The sequence below is a fragment of the Ambystoma mexicanum genome, chromosome 9 (assembly GCF_040938575.1).
Source record: "Ambystoma mexicanum isolate Mex_15411 chromosome 9, UKY_AmexF1_1, whole genome shotgun sequence".
NCBI lineage: Eukaryota > Metazoa > Chordata > Amphibia > Caudata > Ambystomatidae > Ambystoma > Ambystoma mexicanum.
The window spans coordinates 231530634-231551906 of NC_090931.1; the positions used below are offsets into that span (position 1 = coordinate 231530634).

The following is a 21273-nucleotide window of genomic DNA, read 5'->3' on the forward strand; positions in this document are numbered from 1 at the left end:
CAAGTTGAGAGAAAAATCTCTTTTCGCTCCCTGGCCCCGAGCATCTCTCCTTCCTCCAACTGCGAATATTAAGTCTCATTTCGAGTTTGTTAGTAATTCTTGGGGCAGTACTGCCAAACCCAGAAACTGTTGCATGACTTGCTCTGCCGGATTTACTGGCAGGGCACGAGTGTGATAACTGCAGTGTTAAGACCCATTTTTGGAGTTTGTAGGGTGGGGATTTTGGAGGAATTACTGTGGGTGGTCCTTCGTCAATTGTTTGGAGGTAAGGTGAAGAGGAAATTGGCAGCCAAGTGCAGGAGGAATGTTCTCTACCTCCAAACTTGCAATTATTCCAAACCGCCAAACTCATAATGAGGCTGATTGCTTGAAATGTATATCAATATATATTAAAACAAAAACAGAACCTTCTGGGCTGAAGTGTTCACATTTCTCATTAATATATAACTTATGCCTGTATTTTCTACATTATTATCATTACTTTTTTGCCAAGAGAAAAATTAATAAATATTGCATAGTATTTCCAAAAATATAAAAGACCTTCACTAGTTCATGATCTTACAACGGCAATTTCTCGCTGAAGAGTAACATTTCTGCTTTCAGTTTTAAATAGCAACCCCTTACAAATGGTATTACTGTCTGACAAGTTATTTGGGAGTTTTGCATATTTATTAATATGTTTTTGTAGCTTAAGCAAGCTGGATGAGGTCAGCAGAGAATCTCCTCAAAGCAGGAAAAAAAAAAACAGTTGGGGGGAAAAACCCGTAACAGGCTTTTCCAGGAGTGCAGAACTGCAATTGATCCATCTCAACGAGGATGACGAACAGATGATCCAGAGCAAAGGAAAATAGGAATGGAGGGCAAGGTATTAGAAGGGAGGAGAATCGCAAGAACAAAGTAGGCAAGAACCAGAATCCTGAAAACAGGTATGTTGAGCAACTGAATTAGGAAGAACGAAGGAACAGCTTATCTAAGGGAAACCTTAGAGTTGAGACACGCTGCGTTACTGGCGTTAGTGTTTGATATAAGAAGTTACTCCTGTTCCTGGAGTGATGTAGGGATGTGGAAGGAAACGTGCATGCCACCATGATGGATTGGGCATGTACTTTCAGATGAACGTTCTAAGGCTGCCATGTTCGAAGAGGCACAAAGTCTAGAGGTTGCAGCACAAACGGGAAGCCTCCCCCAATGTCAGAGGGACCAACAGTAAGCACAGGGAACCGTGACATAGATACAGAAATGTGAATCGGTTTTTATATGCAGTGAATACTGTGTGATGTTGTCACATAACTCCCTGGTCACGTGGAGAGGAACACGGGGCCGCAGGAAGGGGAGGGACAGGAGATGACATGGGGTTGGGCAGTTGGGGAAGGCACGCTAAGAATAAAGATGTGTTAGTAAAGACTCTGCGTCCTCTCATTATTACGGAGTGTAAGGAGTGCGTGTGGAAGTCTAGGCACATCTCGACACTGGCGACGAGTGAATCCACGCAGCAGGATCACTTTCCGGCGTTTCAGACGCAACGGCAGTGTACGGCGGGTGGGAGTGAGTATACTCCCCGCCAGCTGAACTTCCATCAAGAGCCCGAGCGGGGTTTCGCAAATACCCGCCAACGGTGACAGGAAGACTCGCAGGTGGAGAGCGTCAGCTCCCTGCAATTCTACACGTCTGTGTCGCAGGTGGAGCGCATCGGCTCCCTGCGACTGCTTCGCAGATTCACAGAGGCACATTCGCGTGTGAGTGGAGCGCGTCGGCTCCTCACAGCGTTTTCCCGCCAACGGCGGGCAGGAGATTCGCGGGTGGAGCGCATCGGCTCCCCGCGACGGCTCACTCCAGCAAAAGGGATTTGCTCGTGAGTGGAGCGCATCGGCTCCTCACGCAGAAGCGCGTGAGTGGAGCGTGTCGGCTCCTCACAGCGTTTTCCCGCCAGAGGAAGTGGCACATGTGGGTGGAGCGCGTCGGCTCCCCACACACATAAAAGGTACGCGGACAACAAAAGAAACACACGTGAGTGGAGCACATCTGCTCCACACAGAGACTTTCTCTCTCTTTTCAAAAAAAAAAAAAAAAAAAAAGATTTTTTTTTTTTTTCCCTTTTCCTCTTGCTTTCTCGCTCATCTTCATGTGAAGACTGGGAAGCTTCTCTCTCTCTCCAATTTGAGGAAGCCACGTGGGTGGAGCGCGTCGGCTCCCCACACACATACATTTTCGTGTCACACACGGGCTATCCACCACTTTCAAGTCAAGTCTTGACACGAAACACGTAGCTGTTGTCATCCAAGTTCCACACCCAATTAGTGCACAGTTGCATATCATCTGTCATGCTTGATGATTCGTCTGAGGAATCACTAACTGTACAAGTAACGCCTGCCAAAACAACACGCACAAGCATGACGGACGGCCTAATAACGCAGCTACCCCCCAACTTTGACTTGAGTGACACCAGCACACTAGGACCAAGGTGGAAGAAGTGGGTGAGGGATTTTGAAGTGTGTCTCAAGGCGGTAGGCCCTTTGGAGGATGAAAGAAAACACAGCCTACTCACCCATGCCATAGGATCAAATGTGAGAGACATTCTGGATGAAATTCCTGAAGATGACATAGACACCTACACCAAACTGAAGACAACTTTAACCAACTATTTCACGCCACACACAAACGTGGACTATGAGCGTCACATCTTCCACACCACTAAACAACTGAAAGGTGAAACAATGGATGCGTTTGTGATGAGATTAAGAATAAAAATGAAACACTTTGATTTTAACAACTACTCAAATGAGGAAGCACTTCGCTCACAGATAATAGTAGGGTGTGAAAGCAGTGATTTCAGAAAACGACTTCTGCAAAAACCTCGAAACCTGGAAGAGATTCTACGCCTGTCTCGATCCGATGCGGCGCTGACAGCACAGGTCGAAGGTCTTGATGGCATCACCATCATTCATGGGAAGCATGAGAATCTACATAGGCTTGAGAGCACCATCAAGGGAAACGCAGATCCATTTTGCTATCGTTGCGGACATGAATATCCTCATGAAGGCACATGCCCTGCCATGGGTCAAGTGGGTTCTCCCTGCGGGGGAGAAAATCATTACAAGGCCGTATGCCTCATATATCGTAGCAAAATGCGAGGAGGTGGAAAGAATAGACGCTCCACACCAGAAAGAGAGCCAAGACGTTTGAGCCCTGGTCGTGACTCACACTATCAGAATGACGCGACACGCCGCAGACAACGGGAAGAGCCCTCGGATCGAAGACAATCAAGGAGCTCACAGGAATGGCGAGACAACAAACCTGCGTCCTCAGGACGAAGAAGGCGTCCTCGGAGATATGTCAGGTGTTTGGTAGAACAATCACACTCTGACAGCATCTCCAGCACCTCCTCAGAGGACAAACCCAAGAAGGAATCAAATCTACGAAGAGGAGAACCACGGATAAAAGGCTACCTGTATGCACTTGGAAACACCACCGCAAAAGAAAACAGCCCCACTCTCATCATCAACGTCAACCAGGTGGCTGCCGAATTTCTAGTGGACACTGGAGCCACGGTAAATGTGGTGAGTGAGGAAGTGTACAACAACATGCCAAATGCGCCACGCTTACAACCAGCCAGAGCACTCATTTTTCCGTATGGTTCCAAGACGCCATTACCGTGTAAAGGCTTTTTCACGGCATCATGTCGGTACAAAGATCACGTAAAAGAAATACCCATGCATGTTCTTGAAGCTGCCACCGACAGCGGATGCATTATCAGTTACAAATCGGCAGTTGACATGGGGCTGATTCATGTTCTGTATAGACTCATGATGTAAACATCTGGACCCCACCGCCAACATTGACAAAATTTTCCCTGCATTGTTCAAAGGACTAGGAAAATTGAAGAACAGACAAATTGAACTACATATAGACAACAGCATTCCTCCGGTAGTGCAGCATTACCGCGGTATTCCCATTAATATACAAAAGCAAGTGGAAACCGAACTAATGAAACTTTTAGAGGCAGACATAATTGAACCGGCTGAAGGCCCCACTCCCTGGGTGTCCCCCATAGTACCAGTCCCCAAAAGAGAATCCGCTGACATTCGCATTTGTGTGGACATGCGAAGACCAAATGAAGCAATCTTGAGAGAACGTCATCAATCTCCTAGGATAACGGACATGGTGCATCTGCTCAATGGAGCCACTGTATTTTCAAAACTGGACCTCAATAAAGGGTACCATCAATTAGAACTCCACAAAAGGTCCAGATACATCACCACTTTTGCTACGCACCTGGGTCTCTATAGATACAAGCGGCTCAGTTTTGGAGTTTCTTCAGCAGCAGAAATTTTCCAATCGGAAATTCACAACATAATTAAACACGTGCCAAATTGCTTGAACTACAGCGACAACATCTTAGTATTTGGACAAAATCAAGAGCAACACGATGACACTCTTATGCGTGTGTGCATGGCACTGGAGGAAGCACACCTCACCCTAAACAAGGACAAATGCGAATTTAGAAAGCCAACCCTACGATTCTTCGGCCACATTTTCTCCAAAAATGGAATGACACCGGATCCTGAGAAGGTCAGTGCACTCACGAGCATGACTCCACCAACCTCTGTCACTGATCTGCGATCGTTTCTAGGCCTAGCAAGCTACTGCACAAGATACATAAAGGACTTTGCATCGGTTAGCGCACCCTTGAGAGCCCTCACTAAGCTCAACGCCGAGTTCCGATGGACAGATGAATGCCAACAAGCGTTCCAAATCATCAAAGATCGCATTGCGGATGCCAAAAATATGGCATATTTTGATCCACGGAAGCACACGGAATTAATAGTGGATGCTAGCCCAGTCGGCCTAGGGGCCATTCTAACTCAACTTGATCACAAAGACGGCAAGGCCATACATGTAGTATCCTATGCCAGCCGCAGCCTCTCAAAAACTGAACAATCATACTCACAAGCCGAGAAGGAAGGTCTGGCTGTTGTGTGGGCATGCGAGCACTTTCATCTCTTCCTTTACGGGAAACCCTTCACAATAGTGACAGACCATCAGGCATTACTATTCATCTATGGAAATGCTCTAGCTAAAATGCCTCCCAGAATAGCTCGGTGGGCCCTAAGGCTACAAGACTACCAATTCAACATCATTCATCGACCGGGAAAAGAACAAAATCCAGCGGACTTCCTTTCGCGTCATCCCAATCAAGATTGCAACCCCGATTCGTCCATTGCAGACCAATACATCATGTACGTGGTCCAAGAAAGTACCCCACAAGGTTTGGACATGGAACAAATAGCCAGAGAAACCAACTCAGACCCCGCAATGCAGATCATCATGAGATGTCTTGAGACAGGTCACTGGAAACAGGCAAAGCAACTGAAAGAAGACGTCAGAGAGGAAACTAAACAAGACATCTCCTGTCTACTTACAGTAAAGGAAGAGCTCGCTGAAACAGAAGGACTCTTACTAAAAGGAACAAAACTTGTGATTCCTCGTTCGTTGAGAAAAAGGGTCCTTGAACTTGCACATGAAGGACACCGAGGAATTATGTCCACCAAGAGGATGTTGCGACAAAGAGTATGGTTCCCTCAATTGGATGCACAGGTGGAAGAGTTGCTCAAAAGTTGTCCCACGTGTGTGGTTCTTAACCCTCAAACCAGACCGGAACCGCTCAGAATGACTGAATTGCCCAACGGAACCTGGGAAGAGATATGCGGTAGATCACTATGGTCCTCTGGAAGGGGGAGAATATGTCCTTGTAGCAATCGATGAATATTCAAGATTCCCAGACGTACAAATTGTACCGTCAAAAGCGGCATATCACACCATCCCGGCATTGGATAGGATGTTTGCCACATATGGAATTCCAAAAGTAGTGAAATCAGATAATGGACCTCCATTTACCGGACAAGATTTCAAAACCTTTGCGGAATATATGGGTTTCCATTACAGAAAAGTAACACCGCTATGGCCTCAAGCGAATGGTACAGTTGAGCATTTCATGGGGAGTGTCAAACGCACCACACAGATAGCTCGCCTAACGGGAGAACCAGTGGAGAAATTACTGTGTAAGCTAATGAGAGACTATCGAAATACCCCACACAGCACCACTGGCAAATCACCATCAGAAGTCATGTTTGGAAGAAATGTGCGAACCAGAATACCCCATATAGAATTAGAAGAAGAGAGGTACAAAGGTGATGCTGAAATGAGACAACAAGACGCATCTCAGAAAGCAAACATGAAAGACACAGCAGATAAGAAAAGAAGGGCTGAAGAGAATATCTTGGAAACAGGAGACATTGTCGTTGCGAGACAGCCACAAAATCGCAAAAACATGGCAGCGTTCAATGAAGAACCCCTCACCACCACGCATAGGAAAGGCTCTCTCATCACAGCTGAAGGAACTACGCGCGTAGTAACAAGAAACAGTTCCCACTTCAGAAGAATGCCAGGGATCATACCCCTAGTCGAACATCACATGCCAAGAGACGTGTTGGTGCGGGATGCACCTTATGAAGGAGATCAGGAGGATTCCGACACTGATGAGCCCTGTTGGCTACCTCAGGAATCGAATGAAAGAAACAATTGGAGACCTCAGAGAACTCGAAGACGACCACCTCGTCTCATTGAAGAGATGCCCTAATAACGAACTTAATGTTTAGTATCGGGGGGGTGTGATGTCGTCACATAACTCCCTGGTGACGTGGAGAGGAACACGGGGCCGCAGGAAGGGGAGGGACAGGAGATGACATGGGGTTGGGCAGTTGGGGAAGGCACGCTAAGAATAAAGATGTGTTAGTAAAGATTCCGCGTCCTCTCATTATTACGGAGTGTAAGGAGTGCGTGTGGAAGTCTAGGCACATCTCGACATACTCTGACACCAGAATGCTTGAAAGAGCTTTGGTTTTTATTCATTCCATCAAAGGGGAGCCATTGAAGGGATTTTATTATTTGTTATATGGGCTTGTAATTATACATGTATGCATTCTTGTATGGAATCCGTTGCAGTTTCTGGACTTGCGTCATTGGGAGGCATGTAAATATAATGTTTCAATAATCTGACCTTGAGGGTATTAGCGACATACTTTCCTTCACTGTGTGATTTTTGATTTGACTCCCCAACCTCTACCAACAGGACATGAGATGTCTGGGATCTGGAAAGGACAGCAAATGTCATAAATGTTTGCACTGGAGTCCGCATGCCAACCAATAAATTGGGCCAATCAAAGGGGAGCATGTCTGTGATTCTGCCTCCAAGCTCTTGAGCCTTTGGGCCTCATCACGACTTGGGCGGTAACGGTAATGCTATTAGCGCGGGTGGTATTAGCCCTACCGCCGAACTCCCCGGCGCTAATAGCGCCGGATCACGAGTTTGGCAGTAATGTAAGTCCCCATTTCCCACTGAGCCCATTCAGGAATGCCCCATTCCCCATTGGGCTCAATGGGGAATCTTCGCGCTAATACCGCCGGCGGATTTCCCGCCAACGGTAATAGTGCGAATTTTCGGCGGATTTCCCCCAGCTCAGAGCTGGGGCGAAATCCACCGAAGCCCTGATTCGGCGGACCCTTAAATCCGGCGGTAATAGCGCTACCGCCGGATTTAAGGGTTACCGCCGAAGTCGTGATGAGGCCCTTTGTCTTCACCCAATGATGCAGAGGAAGCAATTCTCATCCAGGCATGGATGTGCTCCAAACATTGATGAATAAATGCTATTGTATACGGGATAGGAGTCCACATTATAATATCATTATAATTGTTCTTTTATTATGCGCGTAATACCAGCGAGTGGTTTCTAAGTGTGGGATCGGGTTACAAACCTGTGTTGCACTGTGTTGCCCCTGAGCTATCCTTCCTCCCACTATCCACCTCGTCTATCATGGTCTGTGTGAGAAATTAAAGCAGATCAGTAAAGGATATTGGTGCCTGGTTTGCACAAGTCTGGCAATTTGAATATCGATCTCTCCTGCAGCAATCTTATTTTCGGGGGAGGTAGCACAATATTGCTACTTGCAAGGGACTGTGCAGGTTAGTGAGCTACTCATAGAAGGGCCTTTTTAATGCGAGACAATGGCCCTCCTTATGAGGTTGGTGCTAAAAATCAGCCCTTAACAGCATGCCGGTAATAACATGTCCATCTTGGCTCAAACCCGCAAACGGCAGGTGATTAAGGGCGCACAAGCATGCGTACCCCTGCATGCCGGTAATGGCCGTACCGGCATGCTGGTAACAACCCTCAAACCCCCAGATAGCGGCATCAACGAATGCGCACATAACACATCCGCCCTCAGCAACCCCTAAATAGCGGTATTGGTATTAACATAGTGCTAAGAATGGGCCCGTTAATACCGGACCTGGAAGTAACGTCATCGCGCCTGAACGGGAAATGCTTTGGCGGCCATCTTCAAAAACACAATCCATTGCCATCCTCCAGATCCTGGACTTTCACCATCAGAACTCCTAGCACACCACAGACAAAATGTCTAAGACTACCCAGAAAGGCACTGCCTGCCTGCGTAAACCACATTTCAAGGATGAGGAGCTGAACATGTTAGCTGACACCCTAGTGGCAAAGGCTGATATGGTATTCTGCAGCGACCTCAGGCGTCCAGCCCAGCTGAAGAAGAAGACCATCTGGGAAGAAGTAGCCTGGAAAGTAAGTGCAGTCGGCACCACCGCACGCACAGTGCGCGATTGTAAAAAGTGATGGGATGACCTCAGGCTGAGAGTTCGGGACATCTCTTCGGCCAATCAGAGCCAGGGGCTGGCAACAGGTGGAGGACCTCACGCACAAGTGAAATTGGCTAGATGGGAGGATACTTGCAGCTCAGTGATAGATGTGTAGTCAATTGAAGGAGTCAGTGGAGCTGAGTTTGGTGTGCCAACATCGGCAGATGAAGGTGAGTGTCCCTACAAACACACAACAACTAATCATCACCGTTGACCTCCAAATGTGACAGCAACACCAGCCAATATATGGCCCATCATGCACACCTACACATATCCATATACACATGATGGACCCACCACTATCACATCCCAATGCATGCTGCATGCCACGCCCATACACAAATACACACCCGACACACAGATGACCTGCACGTGTCACACAGCACATCAGTCACAACACACATCAAGGCCCAACAGCAGCCACCATGGTGTACATGTGAACACCTGCACGATTGCAAACAGCACCCCCCAACCTTGCATGTACCCAGTCCGCTGCAAAGCCAGACATGCAACTGATCACATGGTGCCAACGGCACAAAGACAAACGCATGGATGATGCAAGCACCACCATCACTGATGTCCTGCCACTCTCTGTCCCCCACAGGTACAAATGTAGACACCGAAGAAGCACAGGGAAGGGCACAATGCACAACACCAGCCAAAAGGGCAAGGGGCCTAGCTGATGGCACCGGACAATCTACTTCGAGTGGACCAAATATGGGCCAAGCGGCATGCAGGAGAACAACCAGTGCCCTACCAGCCACACTCAACCCACACAGGACCAGCAGACACCTGCCCCCCTGGACACACAATCGACACAGGCCGAGGACACATCTGGCATGGACAATGATGGCACACAGTCCGCTGCTGCAATCACAATTGGGGAGATGGCTGCATTGGCACAGCATAGTGGCAACGAGGAAGCTGACCCTGACGATTACAGCAATACAGGACTCGTCCACTCAGAGCCTCTAGGTCGAACACCAAGCCCACAGGTCACCCCACAGGACACCCCTCGCCAGGATTCATCCGAACAGGGCAGCCATGGAGAGTGGTCTCTGATATTGCACAGCCCCATATTGCATGCAGTATCACCACGTAACCCACCAACCACCACCCACACTGCCATACAGGACCTTGAGGGACATCTGTCCAGGATGGAGGGCCGGCAGGAGAAGATGCAAGGCTATGTCAAACCGTAACTTGCTGAAGGGGAGTCAACATGCTGTGTCATCCATGACAGCACTTTGGCCGTAATCCAGGCCACCAACTCAAGTGCACAGCAAGTGCAGGATGGCTTCAATGCCTTGGGACAGATCCTCACCAGGATTGCTGACAGCATGGAGCAGCAGCAAACTCCGGCTTTGGGGTCACAACCATCTGGCTCATCCACATCGACCACGCCAGCGAGTTACAGGCAGACCAGCCCTGTGCGCATGTCCCTGCGAAGTGCACGGCGCTCAGATATCCAACCCCCACCTCCGAAGGGGGCTCCACAGTAGCAGGGCCACCCTTCAGAATCTCTTTAGGAATACATCCAGACACATGTTGTGCCATTGTTGACTTTGGATGTTAGGGGGAGGGTGGACGGTGGTGGTGGGTGTAGTACTGGAGGTTTTGGGGGTGTGGGGATAGCGTGGGGGTGTGTGAGGGGAGGGGAGGGGTGTATGGGGGCATGGATTGTTAAATCATGTTGCAAAAAACATCACTTTAATACACTTGTTGTGGACAAAACATCACATGAGTGGACATTGTTTCTTTGGTGTTTGCCAATTTATTGCTTCATAGTGCACTTTGCCAATATACCCACACATCCCGTGCCCACAGTTCCCAATACATGGCACCCTCTGCATCCCTGTACATCAGAATGATTGGTCTATGACCAATTGGCATACTGCACGGCCCTCAAGTGTATCGCGTACTGGCCTGTGTCCAACATTTACTCCTTCCTCTCCTTCTACTTCAGCAGGTGGTGGCAGCTCCATGTCAGGTGGCAGGGGTACGTTCCACCGGATGCACATGTTATGCAGCATTGCACATACCATGATGATCTTGCCCACCTTCTCAGGCCCCTATATGAGTGTCCCTCCCGACCTGCTGAGGCAGCGAAACGGTGCCTTCAACAGGCCAACGTCTGCTCAATGACCACACGCGTGCGTGTATGTGCACAATTGAAGTCCTCTTCGTGCCTGTTCTGCAGATTCCTGACAGGGTTGAGTAGCCATGCCTTCAGAGGATAGCCAGCATCACCTGCATGGGAGCAGAAGGAGGTATCTGTAAGGATAATGCTCAGTTGCCATGTGTGCTCAGCCGGTACATCTTTCAAGTTCACATGCACTATCCTGTCAATGGCAGCCACATCCACATGACTATCAGCCCTGTGCAGTACATGCCAATCCATGGTGAGAGCCTTGGGTGACATACATGAATTAGGAGCCTAGACATTTAAACAACCAGGCCCCCGATGCATTTTAGCTAGGTCCATTATGTATGCACATGTGAGGGCTGTGTGGCTGGGGATAATCAAGATACTTTCAGGCCCCGTCATCCATCTCCTCCCATGGCCCAGAGGGCATTCCTCTTGCATATGCATGTAGCCCCCCATCTCTCCCCTCCCATCGCCCAGAGGGCATTCCCCTTGCATATGCATGTATCCCCCATCCCTCTCCTCCCATGGCCCAGAGGGCATTCCCCTTGCATATGCATGTTGCCCCCCATCCCTCTCCTCCCATGGCCCAGAGGGCATTCCCCTTGCATATGCATGGAGCCCCCATCCCTCTCCTCCCATGGCCGAGTGGACATTCCCCTTGCATATGCATGTAGCCCTCCATCCCTCTCCTCCCATGGCCCAGAGGGCATTCCCTTGCATATGCATGTAGCCCCCATCCCTCTGCTCCCATAGCCTAGAGGGTATTCCCCTTGCATATGCATGTAGCCCCCATCCCTCTCCTCCCAAAGCCCAGAGGGTATTCCCCTTGCATATGCATGTAACCCCCCATCCCTCTCCTCCCATGGCCCAGAGGGTATTCCCCTTGCATATGCATGTATCCCCCCATCCCTCTCCTCCCATGGCCCAGAGGGCATTCCCCTTGCATATGCATGTAGACCCCCATCCCTCTCCTCCCATGGCCCAGAGGGCAGTCCCTTTGCATATGCATGTAGTCCCCCCATCCCTCTCCTCCCATGGCCTAGAGGGCATTCCCCTTGCATATGCATGTAGCACACCCATCCCTCTCCTCCCATGGCCCAGGGGGTATTCCCCTTGCATATGCATGTAGCACCCCGATCCCTCTCCTCTCATGGACCAGATGGCATTCCCCTTGCATATGGATATAGCCCCCCATCCCTCTCCTCCCATGGCCCAGACGGCAGACTCACCCAACAGCCAGCCACTTCGTATGACGTCTCCTTCCATGTAGCGGGGTAGTTAGTGAGGAGTTCCGCAGCACCATGGCATCTTGCGTGGATCCTGGGTATCTGGCACAGCAATGTGTTATTATCTGGCTGGCATCACATACCATCTGCACATTGATGGAGTGGTATAGCTTCCGATTGCGGTACACCACCTCCACTGCATGTGGGACTGCCAACTCTACTTCGGTGCAGTCGAGGGCACCAGTTACATTGGGCATGCCTGCCAGTGCATGGAATGCTATTTTGGTGGCATTTGCCTCCTGTGGTGTCCATGATAGGGATATGTAGGCACTTGTGTGCTTCAGTAGTGCATCCAGCACTTGGTTTAGCACAACAGAGAAGCATGATTGTGACATGCCATGCATTTGGCCCACTGTGTGTTGATAAGTGCCTGTGGCCAGGAAGTGGAGCACAGAAGCCACCTTCAGCAGAGGGGGGATGGCTGTGCGGATGTTGATCAGGCTGACCAAGTCTTCCTGTATTAATTCCACTTTGTTGGTGATGGTGTCCCTGTCCAGCCGGTACAGGGTGTGGATCTGTACTGGGGTTAAGTCAAATGGATTGGCCCTTATACGTGGAATTGACGGCTGTCTGTGGGGAACAACTACCTGCACTGGTGACATTTTCTGGGCCAGTCTCACCCTCATTCTCCTCCTGCGTCTCCTCTGTGTTGCCTGTTGTACTGCCACCTGCTCAAGGAGTAGCAGTGCAGGCATGTCCTCCAGCCCCAGTATGGCAAGTGCAAGTGGTAGCATTTTGGTTTGGAAAGAGGTGTGGTGTGTGGGTGTGCTCCTTTTATGCTGGCCCTGACCCCATTGCCTCCACCTGTGCAGATTGTGAGCACCTGTGGCACTTGGTTACACAGCAGATTGCTGTTAACGGGTGATCCGCAATGCCAGTATTGCCGGCATCATAGTTGGCCCTTCTTACTGGCATCTCGATGCCGGTATGTACCTGTCCATGCGACTTGTGGTATCCTCTTTGTTGCGGGATACCGGTATTACGGGCATGCCACCCGCGCGCGCCCGCATGCCGGTACGATGGTGCACGGCCACAGCGGATCCTTGTCGATGCCGGTGGGACTGGCATCTAGGGTCGTAATATTACAGACCGGTAATGGAGGCCGGAATTGCCTTACTGGCTCCGTTATTACCGGACCGCCAACCTCGTAATGAGGCCCAGTAACTCTAGCTGCATACTTGTTTGACATTGACAAGAAAAACCTCTACTCTGATGAAGAATTATGATTTTGGAGAGACCTATGACATGTTTCAGACTCATTACATTACTTCTTGTGTTGCTTTGCAAACATAGAAACCAAAATGTTGTTGCTCTCTTATTTTACCATTGTGTATACTTACCATAGCCATCATTGATATGCTATTTCAAGTGAACCCTAAGCCACCAACATCTCATTCAATGTTATCTTTCTTCCACAGCAACTCGATTCTTTAACCTTGATGAAAAAGGTTACCATGGAACCATCCGCGCTTTGGATATAGACAGGAATTTACAATTTCAGTGGAACAGACACGGACATCCATTTTTAACAGAGAGTGTGTACAATGTCAAATCTCTTAACACTATTTCTCAGCAAATTGATCAGCACGTTGGTGGTCCAAATACTATCATTGTAATTACTATTGGCCACCACTTTCGGCCTTTCCCACTTGCACTGTTCCTAAGAAGAGTCATCAACGCTCGCAATGCAGTGGAACGACTGCTAATACGAAGCCCGGACACCAAGGTCATTGTGAAGTCAGAAAATATAAGAGAGTTTTCAGTAGATGCAGAGCGATTGAGTGACTACAATGGTTACATCCAATACTTAACGACAAAGCACATTTTTCAAGGTCTCAATGTTGGCTTTATCGATGCCTGGGACATGACGATAGCTTTTGCATCATACAGTCTTCATCCAAATATAGATGTTGTTGCAAACCAAATTAGGATTTTTTTATCATACATATGTTAACATAACGTTCACATACTAAAATTGTATCTCCTATGACAGCTGGGTGGCAGAGAGTGGAAATTGCATCAATGAAAACAGCTCAAAGCTATTACTAAGTTACACATCTTGCCGCAAAGAGGGGTATGCAACCTACAGCGTTCAAGATGTGTTGGACTACGACTCCTGCACTCCTTCACAATTGCCTATGCTGGTTTGGGCTAATGGGAGTTGCAATCCAAATTCTGTACGACCTAACCTAGAGGAACACAAGATTAATGAGCGCAGTATACTGTAAGCAAGATAAGGAGGCGTGCCCAGCATTCTAAATAGCAAAAATAGGACTCGTTTACAGTTACTTTGAATGTTGTACTTTAAGTGGTATGGTCCTGGTTTGATGTTTTTAGCCATTTGTAACACCATAGTAGTTTACTGGGTTGTGGGCAAATATGTGATTAACACTTTTAAAATAAGAGCAACAACCTGTAATGATGAATGTTGATGAATTCCTGCTTTTATTGTAAATAGCTTTTTTATTACTGTGAGGATCCAGGAATGACAGTTGGACAGAGTGGATTCATGCTTTTTATAGACTTTAATGAAATAATAAAGGGGCTGGAAAATGCCTCACTATCCCTAATCTGGGAGGTATGTCCCTACCTCAACCAAAACTAAGGATCTGTACTGTGTCAAGATGTCCAAAGCAAAAGTTTCCAGTGTCTGAAATCCTATCCTAGCTCTCACATTCTAAAAGAAACTTTATGGTGTAAAGGATATTGTATTTGGCCTTGAAAGTGCACCAAATGTTCAAATCCAACAAAAAGGTATAAATCCCAAAAACATCTCAACTGTTTAATATCTACTGTTACAGGGAACAAATCCCCTCCACGGGTTTTGCTCCACCAAAGCAAAAGTTAAAAAAAAGAATCAAGTTCTTTGTAGACCAAGAGGATAGTGTAAGTGATTTCAATCCAGCACTCCAACTAAGTCAACGCCTAGTATGGGATGCCCAATGGAAACCCCTATTTATATATTTTTATGTCAAAGTTTGTTTAATTCTGGATGATGTACCCTTATATAACGCCCCTCTCTTTGAATTCCCCTGTCTCACTGAACCAAGAAATAGGTTTGTTTTGCAAATTAAAAGATTTATTTGAAGAATTGAACAATATATATATCACACTTTTATAAATATGAATAATATCTGAATGTCACACTGATAAATATGAACAATGATCAGCAATGGGTAATATTACAATATCAACAATCTCTTTAATCAATTAGGAGTAGGAATAGGAAGAATAATCTAGCAGAGAATACTTTGTATGGGTTCAAGAAATTGCAAGGATAGGAAGAAATGTAACACAGAAATAAAACTTGATATGGCTACAATCAAACGACAATATGATCACTCTTTCCCCTGTTACTAGTCACTCCCCCCAACATGCAATATGAAGATATGGAATGAGGGCACACAGGTATCAGGAATAACAATCAAACATGCAGTTCAATCCCAATTCCCCCCATCAAGCTTAGAGAGAACAGGAATTGTTTGGCATGTTTGAATTCAATATACAACTTTACACATGACAAGTTTTAAATTGCCGGCTTCTGACAGAGGTCAGTAACGGTACTACACCCATTTTTGACAGATTTCTTCCAGTTCAACCATCCTCAAAATTGGACTTTGTTCAGATAATATATAATTCTCTGGACATTGTATTTATGTGGATTCTCGAAGTAGAATGATGTTCAGCACCCAACAAGGAGGTTGGATCTTTTTGTGTGGTTTGTGAGCCATGATTTTTGCAATTTTGACAGCCAGGGAAAAACAGACTTTTAAAACAGCTGTTTTTCTTTTGCAATCAGCATTGCTTTTTCAAGTGGTTTCAGGCTACTTGTAGGTAGCCCAATAGTGGGTTTTGGCAGTGGTCTCCTGTGTTCACTGAGATAGGCAAAAGTCGATGGCGGCCTATTTTTCAGATTTTTACTGCGCAGTTTTGGGTGATTTTAGCGAACAGCATGCTTTCCAGTGGCCATTTCTGAGGTTTCTGCATCCAGCAATGCACAGTAATGTTGCAGGGCCAGGACCAGTGGGTTGAAACATCCCACAATAGCTTCCTCCTCTTGGTGTTGCAATCCACTCCCAGAGAAATGTCTCCCTGTCCCAGGTTTCTTTCCACCTTCGATGTCATTCACAACCCTAAGGGCATGTATCTTCCTTGGGATTTTCTTATGCAATTAATTCACACACTTAGTTGCCTGTTATTCTGTAGGAATAACTGGAGGCTGTGAGCTACAGGGGTTTATTAGCTTAGTATGCACATGTAGTGTTAGTGGGCTTTATACAGAAACAGAGAAATTGAAACACATGCAAGCAGTGGCAAATGCAGCCGGCGTGCACCGATGGGAAATGCACTGGATTTCAGGAACCGAGCGCACATGTTTAAAAGTTTTCATTTCAGGATAATATTCCATTTTACAGAATTTGCACCAAATTTGACAACTGATGTATATTAACATACTAACTCAAAGAATCCTATTTAACAAACTGAATCCCATATCCATAACATTGAGTGCAAATTAGTTTATATCGAAATAAATGTTCTGAATCCAAATATGTAATGCATGTGGCTTTGTTCAATGAGACTTTTAAATGTGCAGCATAGAAGAAGCTGGGAATATGAAATATGCGCTGCTAAAGAAGGAAAATGTGTGTGCGCAGGAAGCAAAAGGAAGAGAGATGTTACATTTGTAATTTAGCAGCAGAGTCATTTTCAATTGGAAAAAGACTGAGGAGGTTGGATGTTGTGAGCATGGACTAGATGGGAGGTAGTTCCTTTTGAGTGGGAGCAAGAGGTCATAAAAGTGACTGTAAGTCACAAGTAAGGCAGACATTCAGGAACCTCCTGAGAGAGACAGGCAGAAACCTTTATGAATGCTGAAGCTGTCATGATGCCTACCTCCAAGGTGCCAGACAAGACCCAGCTACCCCAGAGGCAGACATCATGTCTTCAAGGGAAGTCACAACAGCCTCAAGTAGGGGCTCTTTGGACTCAGTCCTGGCGCCTTTGGCGCCAGGCTCATATCGGGCCACAGTCCTGGCGCCATAGGCGCCAGGCTCATAAAAGGGGACTTTGTGTTAAAGGTGCTTATTGTTAACTTACCTGATGCAGACCATGCTGCAACATCCAGGCCTTCTGAGGCCTGAATGGGACTACTTTATCTTTGGAACTACTTAACCACACGGGTGTGGTCAGGGGAGGAATACATACCTGAGAGGAAGGATACATACCTGGAACTACTTTGAAGGCTATTTAAGCCACGCCCATGCAGCAATTCACGCTTCACGTTGTTCTGCATCTAGCAGCTGGACGCTCACCGTGTTTGCTCCTGCATTCTGTCTTCTGTCACTCCTGCCAGCATCCTGGAACACCTGCAAAGAGAGAAGAGAAGAGAAAAGGGTAAAGAAGAGTCCTTACCTGCCAAAGCCGCATTCCGGAGACATCTCGCCGACGGTCCTGAAAAGGAAGACATCCATTTAAAAGCACATCGCATCGATCGCTGCAGCGCCACATCTCACTCACCTGTACAAGGTACCAACACGTTCTACGGCGACATCTGGATTCGCAGCCACATCACCGCGCCTAGAGAAAAAAAAGACAAGAATAAAGGTGAGAGGGGAAAGAAAACAAGGAAACCTTAATTTCCATTACAAAGCTTACCTGTTGGGTTATTCCAACTTCATTTCGGGTCGGTGCCGCATCCTGGCATTTCCGGACCCCGGCCCCTAAGGGGAAAAAGAGACATCAGCGTTAGTGTGCGCATGAAAAGACGTTACTCAATGCCCATTAAAGACTTACCTGATTTCTTCTGGATTGATCTTTGTTTTGGGTCGGTGCCGCATCCAGGCATTTCCGGACCCCGGCCCCTATGGGGAAAAAAGACATCGGCGTTAGTGGGCACATGAAAAGACATTGCCCAAACGCCCATTAAAGACTTACCTGATTTCTTCTGGATAGAGCTTCGTTTCGGGTCGGTGCCGCATCCAGGCATTTCTGGACCCCGGCCCCTATGGGGAAATAAGACATCAGCGTTAGTGAGCGCATTGATACAAGGACACTGGGCCTCATTACGACCCAGGCGGATTTCGCGGTGCTAAATGCACCGCGAAGCATGGCGGAAAGCCGCCGATAGCGCCATGGGGGTTGGCGGATTCACCGCCCCATTCCGACCTCGGCGGAGCGGTAAATCCCCAATCCCCATTCTGCCCTTCCCCATTCCCATTTTTGCCCCATAGGGTATAATGGGAGTGGGGAAGGAGTTAATTACGCCACCGTAAAATACGGTGGCGTAATTAACAACGAGGTCCCGTAGCGCCATGGTTTTCTCCGGCTGGTAAAACCAGGCGGAGAAAACCTCCATGGCGCTACGGGAACTCGTAGTATGGCGGAGAGGTACGCCATGCACTACGCTGGCGTAATACCCTCTCCGCCAGGGTCCTAATGAGGCCCACTGAGAGAACTCTCATCAAGCTCACCAGAGTCTCATTCTTTGGTTCCACAGCTCTTCTCGGAATAGTTTCCGCACCTGAAAAAGAGACAACTAACAATTATTATTGCGGAAACATACTCATTAACAGAATCCTTACGGTACTATACCGGAAAAACAAAACTTGAACCCTCTACAATCAAAATCCCAGTGAAGTAACTGGATACAACGCGCCCCTGCATGAGAAGCAGGATGGAGAGCTCAACATTTCAAACCCTAAGGTGAGACTTCACGTGGGGGTCGCAGGAGAGTTTCGTAGAGGGGTGAGAAGGGAGCAGGAGGCTTATACTTTCTCCCGCATATTGTTAATACTCCCTTTTCACATACAGAAAGATATTCCTGTGAGCCAGACAAGCCAGATTCGAAGGTCCAGTCCAGTCCATCTTCCGGGTCCTGCGCTTCACCATAGAAGAAGCAACAACACTCTAAACCAGACCTGTGCCTCCGTGGGAGTCAGGTGAGCGTAACGGAAGCTGAGACAGGCAGACAGAGTCCAGTGCTAGCAGGCTTCCTGAGGTCGTGGTAGTCCTTATCTGTGTGCAGCTAGACAGAAGGGATTGTTTCCAGTTCCAGTCAAGCAAAGGAAATCACAGCCTTTTTGTAATATAAGTTGTAAGTGAGGGAATTGCTGCATGCATGAAAAGCAGTTAGATAGGAAAGCAGAGTGTTTCATGTCCAATGTTTCTCAATATTATATGCATAAGCATTCTCTAATGTTCATGAAAGCACTTGCACTGTTATTTTTTTTCTTTCTAAAATCGCAACTCCTGCTTATTTCCTTGGGACCAAGGTCGGTTGGTAAGATTGTGCATTCTTATCTACACATTAGGGCATTCCGAGTTTGGAGGTAACCACGCCGCTATTTGTGGCATGGCTGCCTCCAAACTTATTCCGATTCCGCCCTGGTGAATGGAGTAATTACCGGTCCATTCCAAGGTTGGAGGGACCGGTAATTCCCCATTCACTTGGGCCCTTCCCCATTCCCATTGAGCCCCCATAGGGCTCAATGGGAATGGGGAAGGCGCTAATAACGGTACCGTAAATTACGGTATCGTTATTAGCTCTAAAGCTAAAAGCAGGCGTTAAGGAAGGACCCGCAAATGGAACTTGTAGTAGGGCGGTAAGGGTTTAACAGCACCGGTCTCGTTACGGTGACCATTAACCCTTACCGCCCTACTCGGAATGAGGCCCATTGTTTGTACTGCATGATGTAATTATCTAAACAGCTTTGAATCTTATTAGTACATAAAATTCGAGATATGGAAGCAAGTGGTTTGCGTTTTCATTACATGACTGTATTTATTAGCACATAGACTGAGATCCCACAGGGACTAGGCTTATTTTACCATGGGTGGTAATTCATTTTACCACATATGGTAAAATCTGAAGTAGGTTTTTGGTTGTTCCTAGTAAGTGAGATTAGAAGTATATGATGTGCGTGGATAACATTATTTGTTTATGATGTGATATATGTTTTGCACTTAGCACTATTAGAGCATACATCAGCATTGTAAATAAAGTGCTGAGAGGTAGAAACACCACCACATACTGAGTGTAACAAGTCCAGTATCTGATACCATGAGTAACCTGGGGATAAAAAAGCTACTTGATGGACTATATTCTGAGGAGAGTCTTACCATTGTAAAAGGGAATCCTCAACACACTATCATAAGAGATATTATACCACAATAAGATACCACTATATACCACAATAATAGAATACCCCAAAATTAGGTTTAACTCTTCCAGAAAATATATCCGACAATTATCTCATGTCAATACTTTATTATGCAGGTTATCTGACACAGTTGGCTTTGCCTGGTGTACTCTTCTGTCAGGACTTTCTTATGCAGTTCACTTCACACACTTGGCTTTGCCTGGAATACTCTTGTGCCAGGACTGTTTTATGCAGTTTCTTTGCTGCATGCGCTCAGTTCTCTTAATGTGTCAATTCATGCTGATACACAAAAATACCTGGAATACTCTCCGGGCAGGTCTTAACGCAAATGTCCCTCTGGTTTTCCCTTTGTACTCCGAGACCCCTGGCTGGCCCATAGAGACAAGGTTTGCTCAGAAGTACTTTTAGGTGAGATAGCTGCACACTTGAGATGGATACGGGTACATATGTATTACTCCAACACCAGTCAATAAGGACAACTCAATGGTTTGGCAAAAGGAGTCTGTTTAATGACAAGTACAAAAAACAGGTAGTCATGGATATCAGCAGTGATGCAATCGTCCTTCTCGCTTCAACTCCAACTAACTTAATACAAGTTGTAACATTTATACTCAAAACTCGTCATAATTGACGTGTAACACTCAAAAGTTAACATGCAATTCTATTGGTTAGGAAAAGATAACTTTACTATAGGTAATATATCTGTATATGGTAACAGGGTGATAGGATTGGGTAAACACTGTCAGGTGGGCGTCTAAGCCCTTCCTTCAAAAATTACTACTGTAGACGTCATTAAAAGTACAACGTCTCATTGGTTCTACTAACTATATACCCTAGATTATTTGGTCCATTGTGATTGGCTGGCACCAACCTCATGCATACTTTTCCACTTTGCTTAGCAGCATGCAGAATGGTGAGCCAGGTGCAGGGTGCCCCTTTGTTACCAGCCTTCCTCCG

General features: G+C 46.9%; 1 protein-coding gene across 2 annotated transcripts in view; it reads left to right on the forward strand.

Annotated features, from left to right (window-relative positions):
- LOC138487898 (NXPE family member 4-like) overlaps positions 1 to 16705 on the forward strand; it is a 937091-nt gene extending 920386 nt beyond the window's left edge. For both annotated transcript variants that reach the window (XM_069614522.1, XM_069614523.1), the window contains one exon: positions 13576 to 16705. In XM_069614522.1, the coding sequence (XP_069470623.1) occupies positions 13576 to 14111 (536 nt within the window). In that variant the 3' untranslated portion in view covers positions 14112 to 16705. The remainder of the gene's footprint in view (positions 1 to 13575) is intronic.
- The last annotated feature ends 4568 nt before the right edge of the window (positions 16706 to 21273 follow it).